This window comes from Impatiens glandulifera, chromosome 8, assembly GCF_907164915.1.
Source record: "Impatiens glandulifera chromosome 8, dImpGla2.1, whole genome shotgun sequence".
Classification (NCBI taxonomy): Eukaryota; Viridiplantae; Streptophyta; class Magnoliopsida; order Ericales; family Balsaminaceae; genus Impatiens; species Impatiens glandulifera.
The window spans coordinates 3,351,200-3,378,951 of record NC_061869.1 but is presented as its reverse complement, the minus strand read 5'-3'; the positions used below and the strand labels follow the sequence as shown (position 1 = coordinate 3,378,951).

The 27,752-nt window shown below is 27.9% G+C and overlaps 4 protein-coding genes across 4 annotated transcripts; all 4 read right to left on the bottom strand.

Moving 5' to 3' along the window:
* Window positions 1-1,914: 1,914 nt before the first annotated feature.
* Window positions 1,915-6,169, bottom strand: LOC124912690 (putative F-box/LRR-repeat protein 23). Its single transcript, XM_047453339.1, has 3 exons — window positions 5,891-6,169; window positions 3,276-3,535; window positions 1,915-2,542 (listed from the first exon to the last, which is right to left on the bottom strand). The coding sequence occupies exons 1-3, from the start codon at window positions 6,167-6,169 to the stop codon at window positions 1,915-1,917; spliced, it is 1,167 nt and encodes a 388-aa protein (XP_047309295.1).
* Window positions 6,170-13,578: 7,409 nt separating this feature from the next.
* LOC124912689 (putative F-box/LRR-repeat protein 23) lies at window positions 13,579-15,346 on the bottom strand. Its single transcript, XM_047453338.1, has 2 exons — window positions 14,925-15,346; window positions 13,579-14,170 (listed from the first exon to the last, which is right to left on the bottom strand). Exons 1-2 carry the CDS (start codon window positions 15,344-15,346, stop codon window positions 13,579-13,581), a joined length of 1,014 nt encoding a protein of 337 aa, XP_047309294.1.
* A 7,076-nt stretch (window positions 15,347-22,422) lies between these two features.
* Window positions 22,423-23,939, bottom strand: LOC124912688 (F-box protein SKIP19-like). Its single transcript, XM_047453337.1, has 2 exons — window positions 23,572-23,939; window positions 22,423-23,128 (listed from the first exon to the last, which is right to left on the bottom strand). Exons 1-2 carry the CDS (start codon window positions 23,937-23,939, stop codon window positions 22,423-22,425), a joined length of 1,074 nt encoding a protein of 357 aa, XP_047309293.1.
* A 2,370-nt stretch (window positions 23,940-26,309) lies between these two features.
* On the bottom strand, window positions 26,310-27,333 carry LOC124912687 (putative F-box/LRR-repeat protein 23). The gene is made up of 2 exons (XM_047453336.1): window positions 26,957-27,333; window positions 26,310-26,844 (listed from the first exon to the last, which is right to left on the bottom strand). Exons 1-2 carry the CDS (start codon window positions 27,331-27,333, stop codon window positions 26,310-26,312), a joined length of 912 nt encoding a protein of 303 aa, XP_047309292.1.
* Between the last annotated feature and the right edge of the window lie 419 nt (window positions 27,334-27,752).

Sequence of the window (27,752 nt, the reverse complement as noted above, 5' to 3'; positions counted from 1 at the left end):
TGTTAGAGACTGTCTTATATAGTAATTAGATGGCGTTTATCAAAGATCGTCAAATCTATGATGCCGTATTAATAGTCAATGAATGCATTGACTCAACTAATTTAAGAGGTGAAAATGTATTTTTGTCAGGTTAGACATCGAAAAAACTTATGATCACAATTGAGAGTTTTTATTTGATGTAATGGACAAAATGAGAATGAGTGCAAAATTGATTGGTTGGATTAGATTTTTCTTATTGACAGTTATATTTTTTGTCATTGTTAATGGGAGTTCTTAGAGATTTTCCGATAGCTCTTTAGAGGGATTCGACATGGTGATCCACTCCCTCTTTTTATAATTTGTTCGTCATTGTTATGAAAGCTTTGTTAGACAGGGTTAAGAATGAAATTATATTTGACAAGCTCTCTAAAAAATGATGGCTTTCGCAAAATTCAGGACTCATTCGTAGAGTGAGTTGTGGGTCATGAAGATTATCTTTTTAACATATCACATTTATTTTTTTTTGTTGATGACACATTCTACATGGTTTAGGATACCTATATGAATTTTAAACACTTTTATGATATTTTATGGTTATTTGGTGCATGTACATTCTTCGAGTTAATCTTAATAAGTCATACCCAAATTCTATTTTGAATAGAAGAAGGATGAAGTTGCCAAATGTGTTGGGGTTTAGAATTGGTGGTTTTCTGTCAACATATCTTGATATGTCATTCGGTGCTAAATTACGATCCAATGTCTCTTAGGACTTGATTATCACTAAAATGGAATGTAAACAGTCTAGATAAAAAAGTAAAACAATATCGAAAGGGGGTCGACTAATCTTATTAAGAGTGTCTTGTCATTTATGCTCACATATATGATGTCGTTATTCATTTTCCGCAAGAGTGTGACGGTAAAAATGGAGAGAATAATGTGTAAATTTCATTGGGGATCTTCTAACTCATCGTTTTGTCATCTAGTCAGTTATGATAAGTTTAAATATTTTAAATATCAACAATGTCTATATATTCGATATCTTATTTATTTTAATAAGGCTCTTCAATAATTTATTGAGTACCGTCTTTCTTATTTTTTTTTTATTATTTTTTTCTTGTCATGTCATTATTTGTTGTTGTGTTTAAAAAATTTTTATTTTTAATATACATGTACCATTTAAAAAAAATATCTATATATTAAGAATAATCAACTTCTTATTTTATTCATAAATATAATTGTATTTTGATCTAGAAATTGATAAATGAGTGATTATTCAAGTTATTGATTATTCAGTTTGATTATTTTTTTTCTAAAACTTATTACTATGTTTTGTTTGACAGCCATAAACAAAGTTAAATTTGAGTTTGAAAAGAAGAAAAAATTAATTATAAATACAAAATAACACCAAATGACTAAGAAACAATATACATCTCAACTCATTTGTTGTAATCTATAAACTATATATGTTTTTATTTTCCTAATTTGATAAAAAAAAAACAATAATAAACTCGAGTTTTAAACAGTAGGTAAACATATATATTATATATTATTTAAATGACTTTGAATAATATAAATCATGGTTTATTTTTTTTTTTTAAATATCATGAAATATTATTATATAAAAAAAATTATGTGTAAAATTTAATTTTAATAAACTAAAATCTACATTATTTCAAGACAAAATATGACATTAAAACTTAATTTAAATTTTAAACGTAATTACTTATCTTTGATTTATTTAAAAAATACACAAATTTAACTTTCAATACTTGAATATTTCATCATAAATATTTTTAATAAACTCTCAAATCCTCATCAAACACACATTCGTTTCAAACAAGGTATTAATTTCATTTCCCATTCTTTTGTTTTTTTCAACCAAAATTTCAAAATTTCAAACACATAAATATTCAAAAGAACATCACGTAGCTCACTTTAGTAGTATACAATAATAAAATCTTCATTACCACCAGCATAATCAAGATCACCATTATCAGAGGAATCAAAATCATCATTATCAGTGAAATAATAGTCAGCCGCATCATAGGATTCAAACTCATCACCAGGATCGGTAGAGTCGCTAGGGTGGTAGAATTCCTTTATCGAAGAACATCTTTTGCCCAACTTAGGATCTGACGTCAGGTCAACTCTAAAACACTTCCTAAGATCAAGCGATTCTAGACGAGGGCAAGAGTCGAGTATAGCCTGAAGGCCTTCGTTTGTCATTCCATTACCAATAAGGTTAAGGTGTTGCAACTGAGGCATTGTTCTTGAGATAGCAAGTGCAACAGAATTAGGATCAATTCCATCATAATAGTCCTCTTCATGCTCAATGAAACTAATTTCATCCTCATACTCAATTTTAGTCACTATTACTGGTCTTATATATGTGAGTGATTTCAAACCAGGGCAGTTGAGACCAACATTTTCAAGACCTATATGTTTGATGCCCCCAAAATTAATATAAAGTTCTTCAATGGATGACATCATTTTAGCAGCTTCACTTAATCCCTCGTCTGTAATGCTACTCCATTTAATTCGAAGGGTTTTCAACTGAATTTTCCTAAATACAAGCTCAAGCCACGTCGTGTCAGTTCACAAATTAAACAACCAACAAGTAAAACTCATCCAAAATAAACAAAGTGAAAGAGAAAAATATAGATCTAAAATATTACATGTCTATAAATATGAGAAAAACAAAGTATTTAAAGAGTATTCAAAATTTCAAATTCAAAGATTTACCAAAGATACTTATCAATGCTTCTATAATATACAAAGCCGCAAAAATAGAAAATTAATGGTAATTATAATATATTTTTTTTTTATTTAAACATTTAACATAACCCGACACAATTATTAAGTTTTTAAAGGGAATCGAATATGAGACTTTGGTCGCTTGGAAAATATTCTTTTTACTAGCTACCCTATTCAATCTAATGATAATTATACTAGTGAAATGCTTAAAAATTTAAAGATCAATCATTCAAAGGTTATTTCAAGGATTTAGTAATAGAAAGACTAATGTTTTATGACAATAATTCAGGACTTGCATTAGATATTGAGTCCAGGATGGACACAACATAAGACATAATTATATGACAAATTTATGTAATTAATGTTTTATGAGGTATATTCATATTTTCTAGAGCATTCATTTCAGAAAGTTAGTCATTTTTATTTTGCAAGAAATAATATTGTTTGACATCTTAAATCTCATTTGAAAATGTAGAAATGAATATGAGAACTATTAGCTACAAATATTATATACTTATAATATGGGAGAATGATATTTATACCTGTCAGTAATATACTTGAGGAGTTGGTCATTTCCAGTATATTCAAGGTTGATATTAATCAATTGACCACAACTCTTGTCAATTGCTATCTCTATCATTTTGCTGACATCACAGGGAAGTTCTTCTCCGGGAAGGTTGAAGAGTTTTTGGATGTCATGTATGTCAATGGAACGCCAGATTATAGGGTCTTTGCAGATTTTACGCCATGAAAGGCATACTCTCTGGACATTCACCAGTATGTCAATAGTCCCAACCTTTTGCTAGTAAAAAAAATCATTAATAGTAACCAAAAATAGTAACCGTTTGTTCAGCGGTTGATATTAAAGGGGTAATACCAACAGTTTAAAAAACCGTTAATATAAAGGGGTCAATATCAACCGCTCTTAAAAACGGTTGATATTAACTCATATATATTAACAAGATTTTAAAACGGTTGATATTGACTCTACTCTATATTAACAGTTTCGAAAACCGTTGATATAAAGGGAGTCAATATCAACCGCTCTTAAAACGGTTGATATTAACTCATCTATATTAACGGAATTTTAAAATGATTGATATTGACCCACTCTATATTAACAGTTTTAAAAATCGTCGATATTAACCACATCTATATCAACCACTTTAAAAACCGTTGATATTGACCAAATCTATATCAACCATTTTAAAAACCGTTGATATAAAGGGGAAATATAACTGTTTGAATAAATATTATTCTTAGTAAAAAGAAATTATTCAATATTTTTATTAAAAATTGTTATGAGAATTTATTTGTAATTTTTGAGTTATTTTTATTTATTTTATATGAGGAATAAAAGTGAGATAAGATTAAAAAAAAATATACACGAATATTTTTTTGGGGGAAGTAAAAATAAAAATATTAACAAAATTTAGTGTTTATGAAAAATATAAATATTAATAAATTTTAATATTTAATAAGAATAAAAAAATACTATTAAAAAGGAGAAATTAAAATTTAAAATTTAAAGAAAAAAATTAATAAGTGGAGAGAGATTAGAAAGAAACTAGGAAAGATATATAATCATATATTTTTATTAAATTTAAAATATAATTAATAATTATTTATATAAATATATATGAATTTATTAATAATTAATTATATGAATTATATATATATAATATAAATATTAAATAATAATAATAAGTAAAAAAATTAAAATTTTATGAAATTTTTTTTAAAATTTAAAAACATAATATAATTTCATATTTTATGTAATAAAATAAATATATATATATATATATATAATTAAATTTGAAATATTCAAATTTATTTAATAAAATAAACATATAAAATATTTAAAATTTAAAATTTTTATATAAATTAATTTGATTTGTTATTTAATAGAGTAAATATATATAATATTACCATTTTAAAAATAGTTGATATTAAATATTTTTTAATATTTTAAATTTAATAATTTATATTTATATATAATATTTAATAGTTAATATATATATATATATATAATATTTAAGTAATTAAATTTTTTAAATATACTATATATATATATATATATATATATATATAAAATTAAAAATAATAAATAAATAAAATATCATTAAAATCGTGGATTGTTATACAAAATAATTAATTAATTAATTCTCCATTATCGATAACTTCTTTTAACCTCGATAACTTCTTCTCTCCTCAATCACCTCTCTTCCCACAACCTCTCTCATCCCTCAATCCTCAACCCTATACTCTCAAATCCCATAGACAACTCTCCTCCTTCAAATCAATGCTCTTAATTCCTTCCTCATTTGCCTTATAAGTAAAATTATCATTGTATAATCAGGTTTATATTATTAACTTTAATTTTAATTATTTATGTTGTAAATGTCTTTATATGTAGGTATACTAAATTTGGACGGAATTAATTATAAAAAAAAGGAGGTAGTTAATTATGAAGAAAAGGAGGTTTATGCTGAAGGAAGAAGAAATAGATGATAGAAGATGAATATCAAGGAAGAAGAGATAGAAGATGAAGATCAAGGAAGAAGAAATAGATGATAGAAGATCAAGATCGAATTATTATTTTTTATTTTTTGTATTATGAATTTTTTTATTTAAATGTAGTATTTGTATGTAATGGAATTAAATTATTTTAATGTTAATTTTGGAATTATATTTAAAAATTATCTTGTCATTTGAAATTTTGTATAAAATAATTAAATTTATTTTAAAGTGATTTTTAATTAAATAATTGAAATATTTTTTTTATAAATTCGGAATAAAAAATGTCAACAACCATTATAATTAAGAAATTACAACCACTTTTATAGTTCTTAATAACAACCGCCTACAAAATGGTTAGTATTGAGTAATTTTTTTTAAACGGTTGATATTGCTTAATAACAATTGCATATAAAACGGTTGATATTTCTTAATAACAACCGCTCAAAAAACGGTTGTTATTGAGTAATAACAACCGCCCCAAAATGGTTGATATTTCATGTTTGAGCAATGCCTACGGAGGCTCTAGTAACGGATGTCAACCGTTTTTTGAGCTGTTGTTATTACTCAATACTAACCATTTTTTGTTTAATAACAACAGTAAAAACCGTTGATATTGACCTTTTTTTTTACTAGTGACCAGCACATCACGGGGAAGATTGTCCACCCAGTTCCGAGTCTCGGTTGTAGCATCTTTTCTCGACAAGCCAGTAGAAGAAGATGGTGTTTTTTTCATGATTGGTCGAGAGCGATAATATAATGTCTTTCTTCTCCGGTAACGGAGACGAGAACGGGAATATGATGTTTGTTTCATGATCCGCCTATAGCGAGAATATGATGTTTCTTTCCTGGTCCAATCAGAGCGTGAATAGGATGTTTTTCTCCGGTAGCGGAGACGACAGGAAGAATAAAGCGGCATTGTGTGCAAGAGATCAAAGTGAGTTGGGATGAGTACTTAGCCTAGGGCATTTTATATTTGGATTTTGGAGGGAAGAATTATGTTTTTAATTTTTCATTTCTTAAATTTAAATTTATTTAGACGGAGCGTATTTGAATTTAATTATGTCCTATTTAAAATTTTCAAATTTTGAATATGACACGGCTAGTCAAAATAACGCTTGACTGTAATTACAGCTAAGCAAAGAATTTAAACTGTTATGAAAAATTTATATATTTTTAAAAATTAATTATTATAATCACTTATATACAATTATTTTGTTTTCGTTGTTAACTTATATATATATATATATATGAGAAATGATTATGTGAGGGAATTTGGTGAGGGAATGACTTGACATAATCTTATTCGCTGAAAAAATCAAATAATTTCTCTATTTTCTCTCTTCGCTCCCAATTTTACATTTTCCAACCAATGAAGGTGATGCCAAGTCATTCCCTCACCAAATTTCCTCATGGTTGAAATATGTTGTTCCAAATTTGGTCATCTCAATCCTGTATGACTTTCACAAAAATTGGTTAATTTATAAAATAAATCAAAATTAATTAAGAAAAGGATTAAAAAGTCAACATATATTGTGAAGATCACTGGTGAAAAGGGGTAAAAAACGAGAGTAAAAACTCTCGGTTTTGACCCTATATCTTTCGGTATAGACCAAATACCGAAAGTTTATGTAACTCTCGCCATTCTTCGGTATTGACTCTTTCGTTAAAAACAATTGGGCGTTTACCGAGAGATATCGTAGAGTTTTCGGTTTAGATACCCGAGAGAAAAACCGAAAGTTAATTGAAAACTTTCGGTTTTTTTTCAAAGGAAAAAAATCGAAAGTTTTCAAATTAACTTTCGGTTTTTCTTCAAAAAGAAAACCCGAAAGTTAATTGGAAAACTTTCAATTTTTTCTTTTGAAGAAAAACCGAAAGTTAATTGCAAAACTTTCGGTTTTTACCTTTGAAGAAAAATCGAAAGTTACCTAATTAACTTTCGGTTTTTCCCTCTATAGAAAAACCGAAAGTTTTCCAATTAACTTCCGGATTTGATGGTTATTTCCGAAAATTATACATAAAACTCTTGGTCCTGACCTTAAACGGATGTTTTTTAGGAAGGGTCAAAAACGAAAGTTTTCATTAAAACTTTCGCAAATACCCCCCAAAACTTAAAAAAAATTCCAATTTTTTTGGGGAAGGGTCAAAAGCGAAAGTTTTACCCTTTCTCAACACTTAGAAAAATTTTCAATTTTTTTGGAGAATGGTCAAAAGCGCAAGTTTTTTGTAAACTTTCGCAAATACCCCTTCCTAACACTTAGAAAAATTTCCAACTTTTTTGGGGTAGGGTCAAAAGCAAAAGTTTTCAATAAAACTTTCTCAAATCCCCATTCCTAACACTTAGAAAAATTTCTAATTTTTTGGGGGAAGGGTCAAAAGCGAAAGTTTTATTGAAAACTTTCGCAACTACCCCCAACACTTAGAAAAATTTCCATTTATTTGGGGGAAGGATTAAAAGCGAAAGTTTTCAATAAAACTTTCGCAAATACCCCTTCTCAGCACTTAGAAAAATTTCTAATTTTGTTGGGGAAGGTTCAAAAACGAAATTTTTTTCAATAAAACTTTCGCAATTACCCTGGGTCAAAAGCAGGAGTTTTTCAATAAACTTTCGCAATTACCATTTTTTTTTTTAATTTTTAACAAAAGTATAAATCAAACATGTTTATAATTTTATCAAATAACCGATTAATAAAGGGAAAAAAATCATAAATCACGTTAATAAACCAAAACATAATAATAATTTATAATTCTAAAAACAAAACACACCAAATATGTCATTAGTCGAACGAAAAAGATTACACATAATTAATCAAACACTAAAATCTATTATTTAGTAGATGAGGGGGGAGAAGAGGGTGGTTGATTATGCCTCTTAATATAATCAACTTGTTGTTCGAGATTCTCTAGTTTTTGCTTCATTTGAGCACTCTCCGCTTTCAGTTCAGTAATCAATTGAGCTCTTTTTGTGTCCCTCAATCGGATTTGCTCCAATTCCAACGATATTTGTCTCGCCTCTTCCTCAGCTTTTGATGCTGCTATCAAATTCTAGTATTGTCGGGACAGATTCTCTAGTGTACACCGAATATTTTTCCATTAATCACTCATCCTGAATGCATTTCATATTAATCAAACCAAATAAATTTAATATAACTTAAATCAAACACAATAACCTAAATCCAAAATATATCATACATTTAATAAAATCTAACAAAATCATATATATATATATATTTAACAAACAAAATATAATCTAAACTAACATAAATCATATCTAAAAATAAACAATAACAAATAAATTAAATTTAACCTGTAATTAGCGGCGGAGGCGGCGAGAAAGGAGAAGAGAATGAAAAAAAGAAAGAAGAGAATGAGAAGAAGAAGAGAAGAAGAAGAAAATGAGTAGGCGGCAGTGCGAGCGGAAGAGAGTGAGAGAGAGGGGGGAAAAGAGAGGCGAAAATAAGAAGAGAATGGATGGTTTAGTATTTATGAAGGTCAATACCGAAAGATCTTTGTATAACTTTCCGTTTTGACCATAATTAAAACCGAAGGTTTTCCAATAAACCTTCGGAAAAAAGCATCACGGAAATTAAATTTTTTTCAATTTTTTGGGATGAGTCAAAACCGAAGGTTTTTTAAAAAAACCTTCGCAATTAACAATTTTAGAAAATGTAAAACCCGAAGGTTCTTTGAATAACATTCGTAATTAATCATTCTCAAACTTAGAATATTTTTTCATTTTTTTTGGATGAGTCAAAACCGAAGGTTTATTGGAAAACCTTCGCAATTAAAAATTTTAGGAAAGGTAAAACCGAAAGTTTTTTGAATAACCTTCGTAATTAACCCACTTCAACACTTAGAATTATTTTGGTTTTTTGGGAAGGTCAAAACCGAAAGTTCTTTGTAAAAATTTCGGTACTAATTAGTAAAACCGAATGTTTTACACCCCTCTCGGAATCTATTTTTATTAACAAAAGTTTTCTTCCTCTCGGGATGATTTAAGAGAGTTTTATAAAATCTTTGGTAATTAATATCTGTCGGTAAATGTCAATTTTTTACTAGTAAATGGTGCAAGGTGGAGCATCAAATTTGGAACAGCAAATTTGAGGTGTCATCACGACCTCATAAATGATTAAATGTAAGGGGGTGTGTTTGGTAACCCTCAAATTTACATTGAAATCGAAATTAGGGTTCAATTCTAAAATCTTTAATATTAAAAATTAGAATTAGAATTCCAATAAAATTCAAACTAGTGTAATTTTATAATTCTCAATTTCAAATTTTTTAAATTCGAAATTGTAATTCCAAATTTTATTTTATTTTGTTTTACTTTTTTTTATATTTTTTCAAACAAAATAGTTAACTTGTTATTTAAAATATGATTAAATTTTCAAATTTTTTGAATTTAAGATGTTAAAATATCAAATCGGTGACTTTTTTTTTTTAATTTAATAAATTAATCTTTCGAACTGATATAATATATATAATTTAAAAAGTTAAAATATTGAACGGCCGGTTTTTTCTTTTTGAATTTATTAAGTTAAAATGTCGAACCGATATATTATTTATTAAATATATTAAGTTAGCATGTTGAACCGATATTTTATTAAAAAAATTAAAACATAAAAATTATTTCAACACTTGAGATATCCTAATTGGTTATGTCAAATTAATATTTTAATGAAATAAATATTAAATATTAAAATTATTTTTATTATATATATTTTTTTAAAACATTAAAATTGAGATTGAATTACAAATTCTATATTTTCCGAACATATAAATTGAATTATAGAGAATTGAAAATTCTCAATTCTAATTTCAATTACACCCATCCAAACATAATTAAGTGATTTCAAACAACATTTGAAATCAATATTAACCCATTAAGATAGCTCAATAATAAGAGTTAACTTAAAATTAGAGGTCGGCATCGGGTTGGCCCGGCCCAGCCTGTCGTGCCAAATAGTGATACGTGTCGTGTTGTGCCTAACAATAAAATATCTCTTCCCAGCCCGGCCTATTGGTCCATGTCATGTCGAGCCGTGCCGTGCTTCCCGTGTCGAGTCGTGTCGTGTCGTGCTTCCCGTGTCGAGTCGTTCCGTGTTGTGTCGTGCTAACGGGCTGGACCGGACCGTATAACAACCTTTTTAGCCTTCTAAAAAATAATTTTAAAATATATGGGGTCGCACCCTTTCGAGTTCCCTATGTATCTTACAAATTTGTATACCTCAAATTTGTAAAAAGAAGACCCCTCACGTAGTTCTAACTTACCTTAGATTAAATTTGAAATGTTCTATAATCAGTTGTCTCTTACACCTTCGGCGGAATCGGTATCATATGTGCCTTATGTTTCTCGCATACAACCTTGATATTGTTTATTAATGTCCGCATCGAACCAATCCTTCAAAAGAATACACATTTGTACATTTCGACTCTTTCATATTCGTCCTCTTCGAACTCAGCAATCTCTTGGAACTAGAGAATGCTTGTTCTGAAGGAATAATATATACATGAGTGGTGAAAATATCCCGAGCTACTAATTGTAAAAGTGGAAGTGTATTTATTTTGTCTCCCCACCATTTTAGAAGATCAATATCAGACATTGTATCCTCATTAAAAATATTATTATAAGCGGCGATTTCGTCAAAAGAATCTGATGAAACACCGTAGCTACTACTACTAGCATGAGAATGTTGATATGAAAAAAAACATGTTTAAAGGGTTGTCATCCTCATTTTGAAAATTTTGAGTTTTGGATTGTTGAGTTTGTTGGCTAAGTAATGGAAAATATTTTGTTTTATATTTATTATATAATTTGTTAATAAGTTCATTTATTTCTTTTATTTTATTATGATTACATAATTGTGGATTTAAATATTGTTTATATTTATCTTTAGTAATTAAATTTGGATCTGATGTAATAATTTTACGTATATATGTATAGTGGTTATCTAAGCAAGATGCTACTACAGATATTTTAGATCTAAAACAAAAGCTATACAATATAATAGCCGAATATCCGCAAAGTATTTTAAGAACTTTAATTCCATGTGAGGGATAAACTCATTAAAAAGTGGATCACTTTTATATTTTTAAAATGAATTTCCATTCTGGTTATAGTTCGAAAAGCTTTATGACATTTAGGTGTATAAATAGTTGATAAAATATTAGTTGTATCGAAAAAAAACTTTAAAAATTTAGAAATTTTATCAGATAAATCAAACTTGATAGAGAGAGAAGAATATGTGATTTAAAAATGAAGAGAAATATTCATTTTATAGAGTATGCAGAAATGTGACCGTTTTTTTGTTACGATTTTTTGTCTTTTTCTATAAATTTAACGTTTTTGTTACCGTTTTTTGTCTTTATATTTACTAACGTGTCGGGCTGTGGGTCGGGCCGTGCCATGGGCTATTAGCGGGCCGGACCGGGCCGAGCCTATGGGCTAAAAAAATCAAACACAGCCCAACCCATGATATGTTATCGTGTTGGCACGTGGCCCGTCAAAACTCGCCGTACCGAACCGGGCCGGGTCACAAATGTTGACCTCTACTTAAAATATTAAAATATCACGAATTCAATTTCATCTGAAACACTCTAAGTTAAAGCGTTTGTCATGTTAATTTTCTTTAATTAAAAAAAAAATATTACCATCAACCTTATATAAACATCATACCTATGTCTGATGTATTTTAAAAGAGAGAGGGGTCACCGAGATATATGTTGAGTTCTTTCCTGTCTGACATATTTTTAGAAGCTCCACTTAATATGATAATATGACTTTTAAAAATATCAACATCAATTAATTACTCAAGTCAATGTCAAACTATTTTCAAAATTATTATTATAAATTTATGATAGGGAGAGGATAAGATTTTTCTCAGTTTATTCAAATTTATTTTTTTATTATCTTTTTGTGTTGGTGCTTGTAAGAAGATAAATTAGATGTTAGTTTAGTATGATTAAGAAGTTATAGATAAAATTATAATTAAATAAAAGTCTGAGGACTTGATTGTATTTGTTAATTTACTTATAACCCTAATTCCAGTTTTTCCCAAATTGCTTTCTCTCTCATCTTGCTCTCAATCTCTTCTCTCTCAAACCTCAATTCCGTACAGTGCTTAGGGGTGGAGCCAAGTACAAGCTGGCTCGGGCTGTAGCCCGGGTAGCCTTAAACAGCATGTATGTATTTTTTTCAATAACGACGGTAAATTACTGTCAGTTATTAGTTATTTTTCGTCGCTAAAAAATATTGGTGACAACAAACTATAAAACTAGCCCGGATAAATTTTTTTAATAAAAAATTAGTCCGGGTAAGTTTCAAATCTTGGCTCGACCCCTGTTGGTGCTATGTTTTGTTGTTTTTTTTTTCAACTTTTTGTTTTAATATTCAAAGGACTTCTTTTAGTGAAATGAAATTATTTCAAACAAAAAAAATTATGAAAGAAAAATAGTGAATCTGTAGACGGACGACAATTCCTACACGATTGAGACTTTCATGTCATTCGATCTCACCATCTATTGGCCTCTGGCACTGTTGTCTCCTTCCTCATTGGAATACGCAAAAGTTCTTTGGAATCACTCCAGCAACACCTACTAGGCTTGATTGAAGGTGCCCGTGAATGTTGGACCTATGCCATCTTTTGGCAATCTTCTATGCTTTTCTCTAGCGTCTCTACGCTTAGATGGTGCTATGGGTACTATAAGAGCGAGGAAGATAAGGGTAAACGAAAATCAGTTGCGTTTTCGTCGCTTGAGGATCAGGAGCACCGGAAAAAGATTTTCTGAGATCTCAATTCACTAATCTCCGGTGGATCCTCTTCAGGCGACGAGGCCATCGATGAGGAAGTGACTGATACGGAGTGATTTTTCTTGCTTTCGATGACTCAATCGTTCTCCAATGGGAATGGTCTGTCTGGTCAGGCTTTTATGAGTTCCTCAACTGTTTGGGCTGTAGGAGCTAAATAATTAGCTGAATCTTCATGTGAGAGGGCTCGGCAATGTCATATGTTTGGATTACAAACTATGGTTTGTATCCCTTTCTCTAATGGAGCAGTTAAATTGGGTTCAATGGAGTTTAAGTCTTATCATACAATAATTTTGTTTTATAACTTCTAGCCAAATAAAATTATTAAAACAATACACAAACTTAACTTTCAATACTTGAATATTTCATTGTAAATATTTTTAATAATCAATCAAAAAACATTATATAATATAATATTGCAAATTAATTTCATTTCGATTCTTTTGTTGTTGTTTTTTACCAAAAGTTACTAATTCATAGTTCATAACAATAAATGTTCAATGCATTTAAAATTGTCATCATCAATCTTCATTATCAGAAAGATCAAAACCAGCCACATCATGATCAGCCACGTAATAGGATTCAAAAGCATCATGATCACCAGGACCAGTAGAGTCATCGGGGTGGCAAAATGTCTTGATGGAAGAACATCTTTTGCCCAACTCAAGATCAGATGTTAGGTCAACTCTAAAGCACTTCCTAAGATCAAGTGATTCTAGACGAGGGCAAGAGTCGAGTATAGCCTGTAGGCCTTCGTTTGTCAGTCCATTACCAATGAGGTTAAGGTGTTGCAATTGAGGCATTGTTCTTGAGATAGCAAGTGCAACAGAATTAGGATCAACTGCAACATCATACTCCTCCTCATACTCGAATATATTAATTTCATCACCACTCAACTCTTCATAATCGATTTTAGTCACTATACCTGGTCTTTTATATGTGAGTGATTTCAAACCAGGACAGTTCAGACCAACATTTTCAAGACCTACGTATTTGATGCCCCCAAAATCAATATGAAGTTCTTCCAAAGATGGCATCTTTTTAGCAGCTTCACTTAATCCATCATCTGTAATGTAACTCCACACAAGTCGAAGACGTTTCAACTGAATTTTCCTAAGTAAAAATTCAAGTCCGGTAGTGTTAGTTCCCAAACAACCAGCAAGACTCACCCAAAATAAACCAAGTGTAAAAGACAAATATAGATCCGAAATTTTCATGAGAAAAACAAAGTATTTAAATATTATTAAAAAAATTCTAAATTCAAAGATATACTACAGATATTTATCAATGCATCTATGATTTACAAAGTCACATAAATAGGGAACTAATGGTAATTATACTAGTTTTTTTTATATATAATAATAATCGCTCACAATTAATCATGAATCCCCAACTTCAACTAAAAACGTTTTTAAAGGGAGTCGAATCTTAAACCTTTAATCACTTAGACAATATTCTTTTCACAAACTACCCTATTGGATTTAATGATAATTATATTAGTAAAATGCTTAAAAAATGAAAATCAATCATTCAAAAGTTCTTTCAAAGATTTACTATTAGAAAGACTGTAATTTTTTATGGCATTCATTTAGGACAGAATTATATGACCAATTCATATAGTTCAGGACTCTTTCCTTTGATAAACATTTCATTGAAAGTTAGAATAAGGATTAACCAACAAAGATTATCAGATAAATTTTAAGTGATTTACTAAGAGAAACACAACAAACCCTTAATGTTTTATGAGGGAAACCCTCTACACAATTCTTATCCATATTTTCTAGAGCATTCATTCAGAATAATATGTACAGATGACAGAACTATTAACTATAAATAGAATACTTATATGAGAGATTGAATGATATACCTGTCAGTAATATACTTGAGGAGGTCGTCATTTCCAAAATATTCTAGATTGATATTAATCAATTGACCACAGCTCCGGTCAATTGCAACCTCGGTAATTGTTTCAATATCATAAGGAATGTCGTCGTAAGTTGCTTCAGAATCGGGAAGGTTGCAGAGTTTGCCGATGCTATGTATGTCAATGGAACGCCAAATTACAGGTTCTTGACAGATTTTATACCATAATACGCATACTTTCTGGACATTCAACATTATGTCAATAGTTCCAACCTTTTGCAGAATTGCCACCAACACATCACGCGGAAGATTGTTCACCAAGTTCTGATTCTCGACTACCTCTTTACCCTTCCTAGCCCGTCTAGAGCGATAATAGAATGCCTTCTTTCTTCGGTTGCGGAGATGAGAACGAGAATAGGGCGGCATTATTCAGTGTGTAAGAGAGAGAGAGAATTAGGGCATTTTAGATTAGATTTTGGTGGGAATAATTAAGTTTTCATTTTTTATTTAAATATTTTTAAAATTTAAATTTGTTTAAACAAGTGTATTTGAATTTAAATTATGTCCTATTAAAACTTATTAAGCATTTTCAAAGCTCAACGGTCTCAGATTTGAGGTGAATCGATAAAAGATTACAACTATTCAAATAAATTTTATATATTACTAAAATCAACTCATTTAACCTCTTACAATATCATTATTTTTACTCATTTAATAAAAATATATATTTAATATTAGATTTTTCAATCATTTTTATGTTAGATGATATTGCTATTCATTTTTATTTATTTTTTATAATAAAAAAATTAAAATATTTTTCTATTTTTTAAATATGAAAAAAAATATTTTTCTCATAATTATTTAAATTTAATTACATTTTTATTTAAAATATTATTTTATTCAATATTGTAAAATATTTCAATAAGTGAATTTGTTGACACTAAATCAAAATAAAAAACAAAAGATATTTAAAATTATATATATAAAAGTTTGCTCAAAGTTATTATAAAAAACTAATAAATATAATTTTAAATATATATTTTTAAATTAAAATATTGCTTAAATGATAAATATTTTTAAAACAATATATTTAATAAATTAATATAATATATTTACTAATTATCAAAATTTGTAATATATAAATTAATAAAAATATTTTAAAATTATATATATAATTTAAATTATTTATAAAAAAATAATAAATGTTTGAACGAGTTTTTTTTTTACAAAATTAAGAAAATATATATTTTTGTTAGGAGCTCGTTTAATCTAAAGATTTTTAATTTTTAATTTTTATCATTTTTAAAATATTTTTTATCCATAGTCTCTGTAATATCTCATCATTATAAATTTAACTATTAAATCACTTATTTTACGATTAAAGATATTAAAATATATGTAATTTATTTTTAAAATTTTAAGTATATAAAAATAATTTTATAATTAAAATTTTAAATAACCTGTCTTTTAATAACTATTAATAGTTAGACCAGTTATAAAAGTAATATGTTTAAATGAGTTTTTCTTAATATTTAAAAGTAAAATACAAATAATATGAGCAGTTTGATTTAGGTTTTGTTTGATGTTATTTTTAAATTTTAATCATTTTTTTATAAATTCTTTCTAATCACATCACCTATTAATTTAACCATCAAATTACTTATTTTATCAATTAAAATATTAAATTATTTTTAAATTATTTTTATCAAATTTAAATTTTAAATAAAATTAAAAAATTTAATAATTAAACCAATTAATAAAATCTAAATAACCTAAATAATTTTTACAAAAACAAATAAAAGACTAAAAAAAAAGATTAAACAGGCTTTAAAATAATTACAATCACAATATATAAAACTCCTTTGTATGTAAGTATGAGTTAAAAAAGAAGTAAAATGTGATAATGTTATAGAAAATATTTTAAATGATAAAATTTAGACAAGTTATTTTATTCACATCTTTTGGTTATTTTTGATAAATTTGAATATCAAAGCAACTCAAATTGTATTCCCTCTTCAAAATTAAATTTATAAATGAAATCAACAAATATAATTCAAACTTTGAATGAAGAGAAACATATGAGAAATGTCAAATAAAATTGACTATATTAAATTTAGAGGTTAATTAGTGCATAAACTTCTCCAACATATTTGGATTCCAAAATCTTATAATATTTTATTTATGAGTATAAATAATTATTTGATTAATATAAAAATTAATTAATTAGTAATTAATATTAAATACAAAAAATATATATATACACAAAATAATATAATTATTTCAACAATCTCAAGTGGTTTAGAAATTAAAGTGTTCACATTTTCAAGAATGAAAATTATCTAGTTTTATTATATCGATTTGATTAAATGATCTCTCTTTTTGAAGAAGAGGGTCATAACTTTTGAATGGGAGGAAACAAATCTTGAAATTATAGAGTTAATTTCATGAAATATCAAACTCATTTCAAATAGCACTATGTTTTGTTTTGTTTTGAACTAAAGACAACTTATTCTCAAATATTCTAACAATAAGAAATAGTTGGGACGATTACACGAGTTTGAGCTTGAATCAATTATCTAAATGTATTAATCCATGCCGAAAAGAAAGACAAGGATATTGAGTCTCGACAGATTCAAACCATAAAACACTTTATCATAATGTTATTTTAGAATTACCTCAAAATAATACGTTGATAAACAAGTAATCAAAACAAATTTATGAAAATAAGAACAAACTAGAAAAAGCTGAGAATAAAAGTTATAAATTTCATAACATAAACTATGCTAAATATAGAAAATAGACATTGAAAGCGGAAATTGACTATCCTAAGTTATCTAGATTTTGGAGGATTAAATATGATTAGTGATAGTTTTTTTTTTAGTTTTTTTTAGAATATAGAGTAAGATTTATTAGATTTATATATAGATTATGTCTAATATATATAGATTACATATATTTTATAAAGAAATTAATATAAATATAATAATATTGTGATAATTATGAACAAATTAGTATAAATATAATAATATTATATTATCACAATATTATAATATTACGATAATTCAAATAGATATATTATTTTATATTATAACATCTCTCATCAAACAACTTGAGGTTGAAATGCGAGATAGTGAAATGTTGATGATGTAATCTTTAAACTTGATAAATTTGTGAGTGTTGAAATTCATTCAATGACGTGATAATAGTGTGTTGTGTACTGAAAATTCATCAGATAAATTAAAATCATATGAGCATTGAAGGTTGGAGTGAAACAACAACTTTAAAGAAATTCTGAAGTTACTCGTGAGTTTTGTAATCAATTCAACGACGAGATGATAATGTTGCCTAAAAAGAAAATCAACGAAGAAGGTACGTAAATGAGAATAAAATATCTTAACGACGAGATAATAGTGATTAAATAAACTAGTGAAGAAATAAGATCCTATGACAATAAAATGTTGGGGTCAAACAACAACTGAAAGAAAATTCATCATAAAGACGGGATAATAGTGTATTGTCTAAAAAAATAATAAAAAAGATAAAATTTCATTGGAATAAAATATTAGAGTAAAATAACAACTGAAAATAAACTTCGAAAATATGATAGTCGAAGAAAATAATAACATCAACAAATAAAAATATATAAAAAAAGATGAAAACTTATTATTAATAAAAAAATATAATAATAAATTTATGAGAGATCTACGAGACTACATCAATGGCTAGAGACTATGACTTGGTGTGCTAAAAAACAAACAAGGTTCTAATGCCATGTTAAAATAGTAAAAATATATTGAATATTAGATATAGAAATACATAGTTTATGTCATATATATATATATATATATTATATATATTATATATATATATTATATATATTATATATATATTATATATATTATATATTAAATTTTGTGAATCTAAAATATAAAATCTTATTAATTTAGCTAGTTAGTTAAATGGTGTACTTATTTTGGTTAGGTTGCAAGTTCGAAACATACCTATAACATTTTTTATTTTATTTTTAACCGTTTTAAGTTTATGGATGGGTCAATCCATAATTCGACCCAAGTATCAATTTTTTTTTTGAAAAACGACTTAGCGTCATTTCATTAAAAATTCCCAAAAATGGGAAAAAAACCCACAAGTTTAAGAGATCATTCTAGACAGGCCTAGAATGATTTTGAAGTCATAACATTCTGAATAAAATCTAAAAAGCTAAAAACGTAAATGAATTATCTGATTACAATGCTTTCAATTCTAGTGAGTTTAAAAAACGGTAAATTCCAGTTCCTACAAATATTCCAGTTCTGCTCCGTGCTTGAAATTTTTGTCCACGTTCCCGCGAGGGCTCTGCAATCCGATACAATATCTTTTCATAACTCTTCAACGCTCCTGCGGGTTCTGCCATATACCCTTGCATTCCGTTCTTGCCAAATGTTATAGACCACTGCTCTAAAATCGCACTTTAACACGTTTGTTGCAAATCTATTTCCCTTGGCTTTGAGTAGTGTTGCATCTTTGATTTCATTCCATAACTCAAGTATCAATTTACTATCACATATATATTCAAATTAACCACAGCTCTCGATCCGGTAATTCAAAACACTTTGAAATTAAGTATTATTATATATAGATTATAAAAAACTCTCCCTCTTTTATTATTAACATTTAATTTTCTTAATTGTTTTTTATTAAACTAAATCAAACAAGCTCTAAAACAAAGTTTTAGATTATTTGCTTTCCCAAGACAAAGATCACAAAGATGAAATCTAAATAGTAAGAATAAATATGATACAACAACTATTTCGTCGAGTAGCTAGGTTTGTACATTAAAATGCATAATTACTAAATTGTTGACATTGGTTTAAGCAATTTCAAAAGTTGTAGGATTCAATTTATTGATTAGTTCAGTTTGATCAATTTTATTCTTTTTCCAAAAATTATTACAATGTTTTGTTTGACATACCAAATATGATTAGATTAATTTGAGTTTGAAGAAGAAAAAATTATTGATTTCAGCTCATACAAAATAACACCAAATGGGCTCTATGAATACTATTAAGGATGTTCAAAATCAATTATCTAGTATCACTGTCTTTACATTAATTAAGAGAATATCTTGCATTTTATGAAGGTGTCGATGAGGCGACTAAAGAAAATATCTTTAACGTTCTTGAAATCAAAGAAGGTGAGCTGCATGTCCAGTATTTGGGAGCTCCCTCTTATCTAGACAACTCAAAATAACCCATTGCAGATTGCTTATAGCTAGAGAAGGTCAAGAATTCAATGAATGGGTGGGCCTCGAAGAGCCTATCATACACACGCAAAATTGGTTTTTAGGCACAACAACTTGTTACTCCTAAGATGATTATGAAAGATCTCGATAGGCTTATGAAAGATTTCATATAGGGCACTCATGGAAGAGGAGACAAGAAAGTGAAATGGGATGATGTTTGTAAACCCAAGAAAGAAGTGGGTCTCGGTATCAAAAGTTGCATGGAATGGAACAAAGCGTTAACCTATAAACACTTTTGGGCGATAGCAAAAAAGAAAGATTTGCTTTGGGTCAAATGGGTGCATTCCAGATTCCTGAAATTGGAAAAAGTGTATGGACTTACAAGTTGAAGGAGAACATGCATTGGTCGCTAAAGAAGATACTGAAAATGAAACAGAGTGTGCGACTATTATATCAAGTCAAATTCGACAATAGAAGAAACACTCTATGTCTATTCTAGTATGATCTGTGGTTCGAAAGAGGCTCCCTCCTTATGAGTTATCAATCCAGAAACATTAGAATAAGAAGAGAGTAGCAGTTAACTATTGTGTGTGATGTTATGAAAGGTCAATGAAATGATATTCTAAGGTCAAATTCGGATGGGGCAAGAATCCTTTAGGTTGTCAACCGTATAAACTTCTGAGAAAGGGTTGATATGCATGAATGAAATGTTGAAATCAATAACAAATTTAATTCCAGTTTGGTACGGCGTGTATTCGCTCTCGAGGGAAATTTGTTGAGTGGTAGCACAACGTATGGTCTTCTAGGATCATACATCGACATCATATTACACTTTTGTTGGTTTATAGAGGTAGGTTGATAACTAGAGATCGATTGAGCATGTTCATAACTATCCCTAATATTGGTTGTGTCCTATGCATCAATTGTGATGAGTTGATTTCTCATTTATTTGGTGAATGTAAGTTCACTAAAGTTATTTAAGGTAAGTTAGTCAGCAATTTTCAGCTTACAAACTCTCTTAGTTGATTGGAGTGGTATTAGAAATTTAGTGCTTTCAAAGATTAAAGGAAACTCATTTAAGTCCAATTTATTCAAATGCTTTTATGGATGCCTTGTGTATGATCATGTTTGGATGGAGAGAAATGTTAGAGTTTTCTCTAGATCAATAAGAAATGAAGACCAAGTATGGAATGATATTGTTGTAGATGGTTTATCTCTTATTCACATATGGAGAAGAACTCCAATCACTATTGAGAATTGAGAGTTTTGTCAAAGATGGGATTGTATTTGATGAAGTCTCAAAGGAAGCACAGTTTAAGATGGGATAGAAATGGATGTTTGCTTGTTGTTACTGTTTTTTTTTTAAGTGTTATTGTGTTTGATTGTTGTATTTTTATAAATATTGAACTTATTATTTCCTTTGAATTTGTTTGTTTTCAAAATTAGGGCAAAGGGATGTTTTGTCCTCATTTCAGAATTCTTGTATCTTTATTTTTTTTTTGGGATTTTAATTAAATGACTATAACTCATTTCTCACCAAAATAAATAAATAACACCAAATAGACTACGAAATCATTATATAAATCTAAATGTGTTATTTATTTTAAACCTAGATAAATGTGGAGTTCCTCAATGGATGACAGTTTAAACTTCACAGTAATGTTTGATGTGTAAGTTAAAAAAGAATGAAACACATAAATAATTGTTATATTTTTTTTTATCTAATCAATTAATTAAAAAAATAAAAATATTAATACGTTCAAACCTCATTTTATAAAAACAATCCAAATTTGAATCTGAATGAATAATATAGATCATATTTTATTTTATTAAAAATATCATGAAATATTATTATAACTTTGAAAATTTAATTTTAATGACTAAAATGTACATTCATTTCATGAAAAAATATAAAATTAAAACTTAATTTATGTTTTAAACTTAATTAATTATATTTGATTTAATTGAAAAATACACAAATATAACTTTCAATACATATTTGATCATAAATATTTGTAATAAAATTTCAAATCCTCATCAAACACACATCCCTTCAAAACAAAGATACCAGTCAATAAATTAAATAAATGGGTATAACATATATTATAATTTCATTTCCCATACTTTTGTTTTTCTCCACCAAGTTACTAATTCAATCATTCAAAAAAACATAGTCAACATCACACAACTCAGTCTCGAGTATCCAACACAAACAAATATTCATTACCAATGAAATCAAAATCATCATCACTAATATTCAATATCAAGAGAAATCAAAATTACCCATGTTAAGGGGTTTAAAAACATCAACACCAAGAATGGTAGAGTCATTGGGGTGGCAGAATGACTTTATGGAAGAACATCTTTTGCTCAACTTAGTATCAGACGTCAGGTCAACTCTAAAGCACTTTCTGAGATCAAGCGATTCTAGACGAGGGCAAGAGTCAAGTATAGCCTGTAAGCCTTCGTTTGTCATTCCATTTTCAATAAGATTAAGGTGTTGCAACTGAGGCATTGTTTTAGAGATAGCAAATGCAACCAAATTAGGATCAATTTCATCATCATTGTCCTCCTCATACTCAATTAAACTAATTTCATCATCACTATCCTCCTCCTCATCACTATCCAACTCATACTCAATTAAATCATCATCATCACTATCCTCCTCATCATCACTATCTTCATCATCGTCACTATCCTCCTCATCATCACTATCTTCCTCATCGTCACTATCCTCCTCATCATCACTATCCTCTTCATACTCGATTTCAGTCACCAAACCTGGTTTTTTAAATGTGAGTGATTTCAAACCAGGGCAGTTGAGACCAACATTTTCAAGACCTATATGTTTGATGTCTCCATAACTAATATGAAGTTCTTCCATAGATGGCATCTTTTTAGCAACTTCACTTAATCCCTCATCTGTAATGTAACTCCATACCACTCGAAGGCATTTCAACTGAATTTTCCTAAATATAAGCTCAAACACGATGTATGTCAGTTTCTAAACTACCAGAAAGTAAGAGTCATCCAAAATAATCAAAGTGCAGATGACAAATATAAACACAAAACATTACGTGTCTATAAAAATGAGAAAAACAAAGTATTTAAAGATTATTCAAAATTTCTAAATTCAAAGATTTACTAAATATAGTTATCAATGCTTCTATGATATACAAAGCTACAAAAATAGGGAATTAATGGTAAACAATCATGAATCCCCACTTCAACTAAATATGTTAAAGGAATTGATCGAATCTAAGATCTTTAGTCTTTTAGACAATGTTTTTCCACTAGAGCTACCTTATTTGATTTAATGATAATTATTATAGTGAATTCTTCAAAAATGAAAGATGAAGCATTTAAAAGTTCTTTCAAAGATTTACTAATAAAAATAGGATGATATGAATACCTGTCAGTAATATATTTGAGGAGGTGATCATTTCCGATATATTCGAGGTTGATATTAATCAATTGACCACAGCTCCTGTCAACTGCTGCCTCTATAATTTTGTTGACATTATAGGGAAGTCCGCCATCCTTTGCTTGATAATGGGGAAAGTTGTAGAGTTTCTTGATGTCATGTATGTCAATAGAACGCCAGAATGCGGGTTCTTGACAGATTCTATGCCATAAGACGCATACTTTCTGGACATTCAATAGTATGTCAATAGTCCCAACCTTTTGTAGTATCACCATCAACACATCAAGCGGCAGATTGTTTATCCACTTCCGAGTATCTTCTTTCCTGGTCCATCGGGAGCGAGTATAAGGCGGCATTATTCACCTTGCATGAGAGAGTGAGTTGTGCTTAGCCTAGGGCATTTTGAGGGGAAAAAGTATCGGGCATTTTATATTAGGGCATTTCATATTAGGGCTTTTTGAGGGGGAAAGGTACTGGACATTTTATATTAGGGCTTTTCAGTAGGAAAAGTACCGGGCATTTTATATTAGGGCTTTTTGAGGGGAAAAAGTACTGGACATTTTATATTTGGGCATTTTATATTTGAGCATCAAATAGTCTTCGATTCTTTTAGTTGACTTGATTATAATTTTCAAATAAATTTTAGATATAACCATAAATTAATCATGCCATTTTCTAAAACACAATTAATAAAAATTAATACATGGAACATTGAATAAATTTTTAATATATATAATATAAATTAAATTATATATATTACAAATTTATTTGGTCTTTTATATATATATATATATATATATATATATATATATTTGAAAAAAAAATAAAAATAAATTCTAATTTAATCACACTATTATACTAACTATTAAATCACTTGTTATTAAATAAAATATTTTTTTTGTTAATTTTAAATAAATAATAATTTTGTTTTAAAAAAAATATGCATTTATAATAAATAAAATTTTAATTAGTTTAATTATTAATTTTGTTTTTAATAATTAAACCAATTCAAAACCTAACTAACCCACTTTTTTTAAATCAAATACATTTTTTTTAAATATTCTAAAAAAAGACTATTATAAACAAGATTAAACAAGTTAGAAAATATATGAACATAAAAGATGGATACTAATCTTATGTTCTTAATCTTAAATTCCTAGGTTCGAGCCCGTCAGACCACAAGTTTTTTATCTGGTTAATTGATTAAGTGTGTTTGCAGACTAAATATTTAAATCGTTGTCATATTTCTTTCTTTAAAAATAAAATCTATAGTGAACAAAAATATATATATCTTTTAGATAAGTATGAGATAAAAAAAAATATAAAATTATAATGTTATATATAGAATATATTTTAAATATAAAATTTAGACAAAAAAAAATTTATTTTCATTTTTTTTATTTTGATAAGAGTGAATATCAAACCAATTCAATTTGTATTCCCTCTTTGAAATTGATAAATGAAACCATCTAACATAATTCAAACTTTCAACATTTTCTTTCATGTATTTTGTTTTTCTTGTTTCATTAAAATAAAATTTACAAAATCTATAACTCTTCCATATTATTCCCACCATTTTCAATTTTTCAATCAGTTTTACATATTTCTTCCTAATATTATATCACCCAATAGTTAATACTGATCTCATTTCCCTTAAAAATAAGTTCATTTTATATTCAAAATTTAGTACACTTTATATAATACATAAAGATCAATTGTCTAGTTTTATTAGACAATTCTAATTTAACTTAAAAGCTATACACGGTAAAAAATATATATATATATATATAGTTCCTTATAAATAATATGCAATTGTTAAATGTAAGAAAAATAAATAGAAAATGGGTTTCATTCTTTTCCACGTGTAGAATTCCTGGGTTAGTTTCATTCTTTTTGAATAGTTATTTTCTCAATTTTTTTTAAACTCTAGATTAACCAACTTTAACTTAAATCTAATAAAAATAAAATACTTTAATAATTTAATTTAATTAGTTCTAAAACACTCTAACTATTTTATTATCAAAATCAATTTAATTTTTATAGCTTTTTGTTTTAATAACTCAAATCAAAATAACAAATAACAAATAGATTGCATTATTAACCAAACCAAAAGAACACTAATAAATTTGATACCATACCACTATTGGGTGATAGGATCTTCAACAATTCCTTATATTCATTGTCGAAATGCATAAATAAATGGGTTGCCATTGATATAAAAAATCTCAAATTTTAGGATTCAGTTTTATTCATTTTCCAAAATTTATTACTATAAATAGTTTGAAATACCCTATAAGAAGCTAGATATGAGTTTGAAAAAAAAAAATTATAAATTTCAGCTCATATAAAATAACATCAAATGGATTAAAAAACAATATAAATTTCAACTCATTTGTTGTAAGAAAATCTATTAACTCTGTTTTTTATATTTCTCCTTATAGCCATCGTGTAAGGACCAAGGACTAGCCACTTAGTCGGTTTCTACATCGAAATACTAAGTCGTTTCCTACTCAAAATGCATAACTAAATGTTAATTTTTCTCAATTCTAGGATTCACTTATATTAATTTCAAAAATCATTACTAAATTTGGTTTGAAACACCCTATAAGAAGCTAGATATGAGTTTGAAAAAAAAAATCATAAATTTCGGCCATACAAATAAATGAACTAGGAAAACAATATACATTTCAACTCAAAAACCTATACAACTCTGGTTTTTATATTTTTCAACTGTAATCATCATCATCATAGGAATAGTAGAATTCATATCCTTGGTAATCGAAGTCATAATCATTAGTAGAATCATTTGGGAGCTTGAGTGTCTTTATGAAAGAACATCTTCTACCCAACTCACCAGACAAGTTAATTTTGAAGCACTTCCTAAGATCGAGCGATTCTAGACTAGGGCAGGCGTCGAGGATGGCTTGAAGACCTATGTCCGTCATATGATTCCCAAAGAGGCTGAGGTGACGTAACTGAGGCATAGTCCTTGAGATAGCCAATGCTTCAGTATTGGGATCAAAATCATGCTCATATGACTCCATCATAGCTCCTTGTTGATTAAATGTCAGCGATTTCAGAACAGGGCAGTTGCACCCAACATTGTATAGACCTACATGTGTGATGTATTTTAAAAGAGAAATGTCACCAAGATAAATGTGGAGTTCTTCAATGGATGACAGATTTTCAGAAGCTTCGCTTAATCCCTCGTCTGTAATGTCCCGACACATTACAATTCTAAGGCGTCTCAACTGATTTTTCCTAAATACAAACGTTGGAACACAATTATACTAGTTTTCTGATATAAATGTTTTTTTACACAATTCTATCTATGCTTATTAAAGAAAGATGCAGATAATAAGATATCTATTACCTGTCTGTAATATACTTGAGGAGATCGTCATTGCCGAAATACACAAGGTTTATATCAATCAATTGTCCACAACTTCTGTCAATTGCGTGTTTGGTCATCTCGACAAGAACATCACGATCTAATAGATCGCCAAAGTGATGCATGTCTATGGATTTCCACAAAGCAGGATCTTGGCAAATTTTACGCCACGAGACGCACACATTCTGAATGTTATTCAGTATATCAATGGTTCCAACCTTTTGCATTATAGCCACAACCACATCGTGTGGTAGGTTTTCCATCCAATTCCGATTCTGGGTTATTTCTTTTCCTGCGAGATGAGTATGAAAAGACGATTCGTCATTTCCTGTCAGGTGAGCATAAGAAGAGGATGACATTCATCGTAAGAATGAGAATGGAAAAAATATGTGGATTTCGATTGAAACCCTTTTGATGGAAAAAATGGAGTTTTGTTTAGGGATGATATATTATTGCTCCAAATATGGGCTTACTTTATCTCTATCAAGATTGAGGGAAAAAAAAAGGCAATTTTTTTATGGTGAAATAACATCTTAAAAAATATTGTATTTCAGACTTTAGTTTAGTTCGTTTTATCCAATATGTCTCCAATTTTAAATTATGTCTTCTAAATGCATAAAGTCTGTAAAATAATGTATTATTTTTATTTTTTTAATTAATTTTTTATTTTTTAAAATAAAATAATATTTAGAGACGTATTTTTTTTAAATTGTATTTTTTTATATTTACTTATTTTAATTTGTCTAAATTTGTTTGGGTGACTAAAAATTTTGTAATC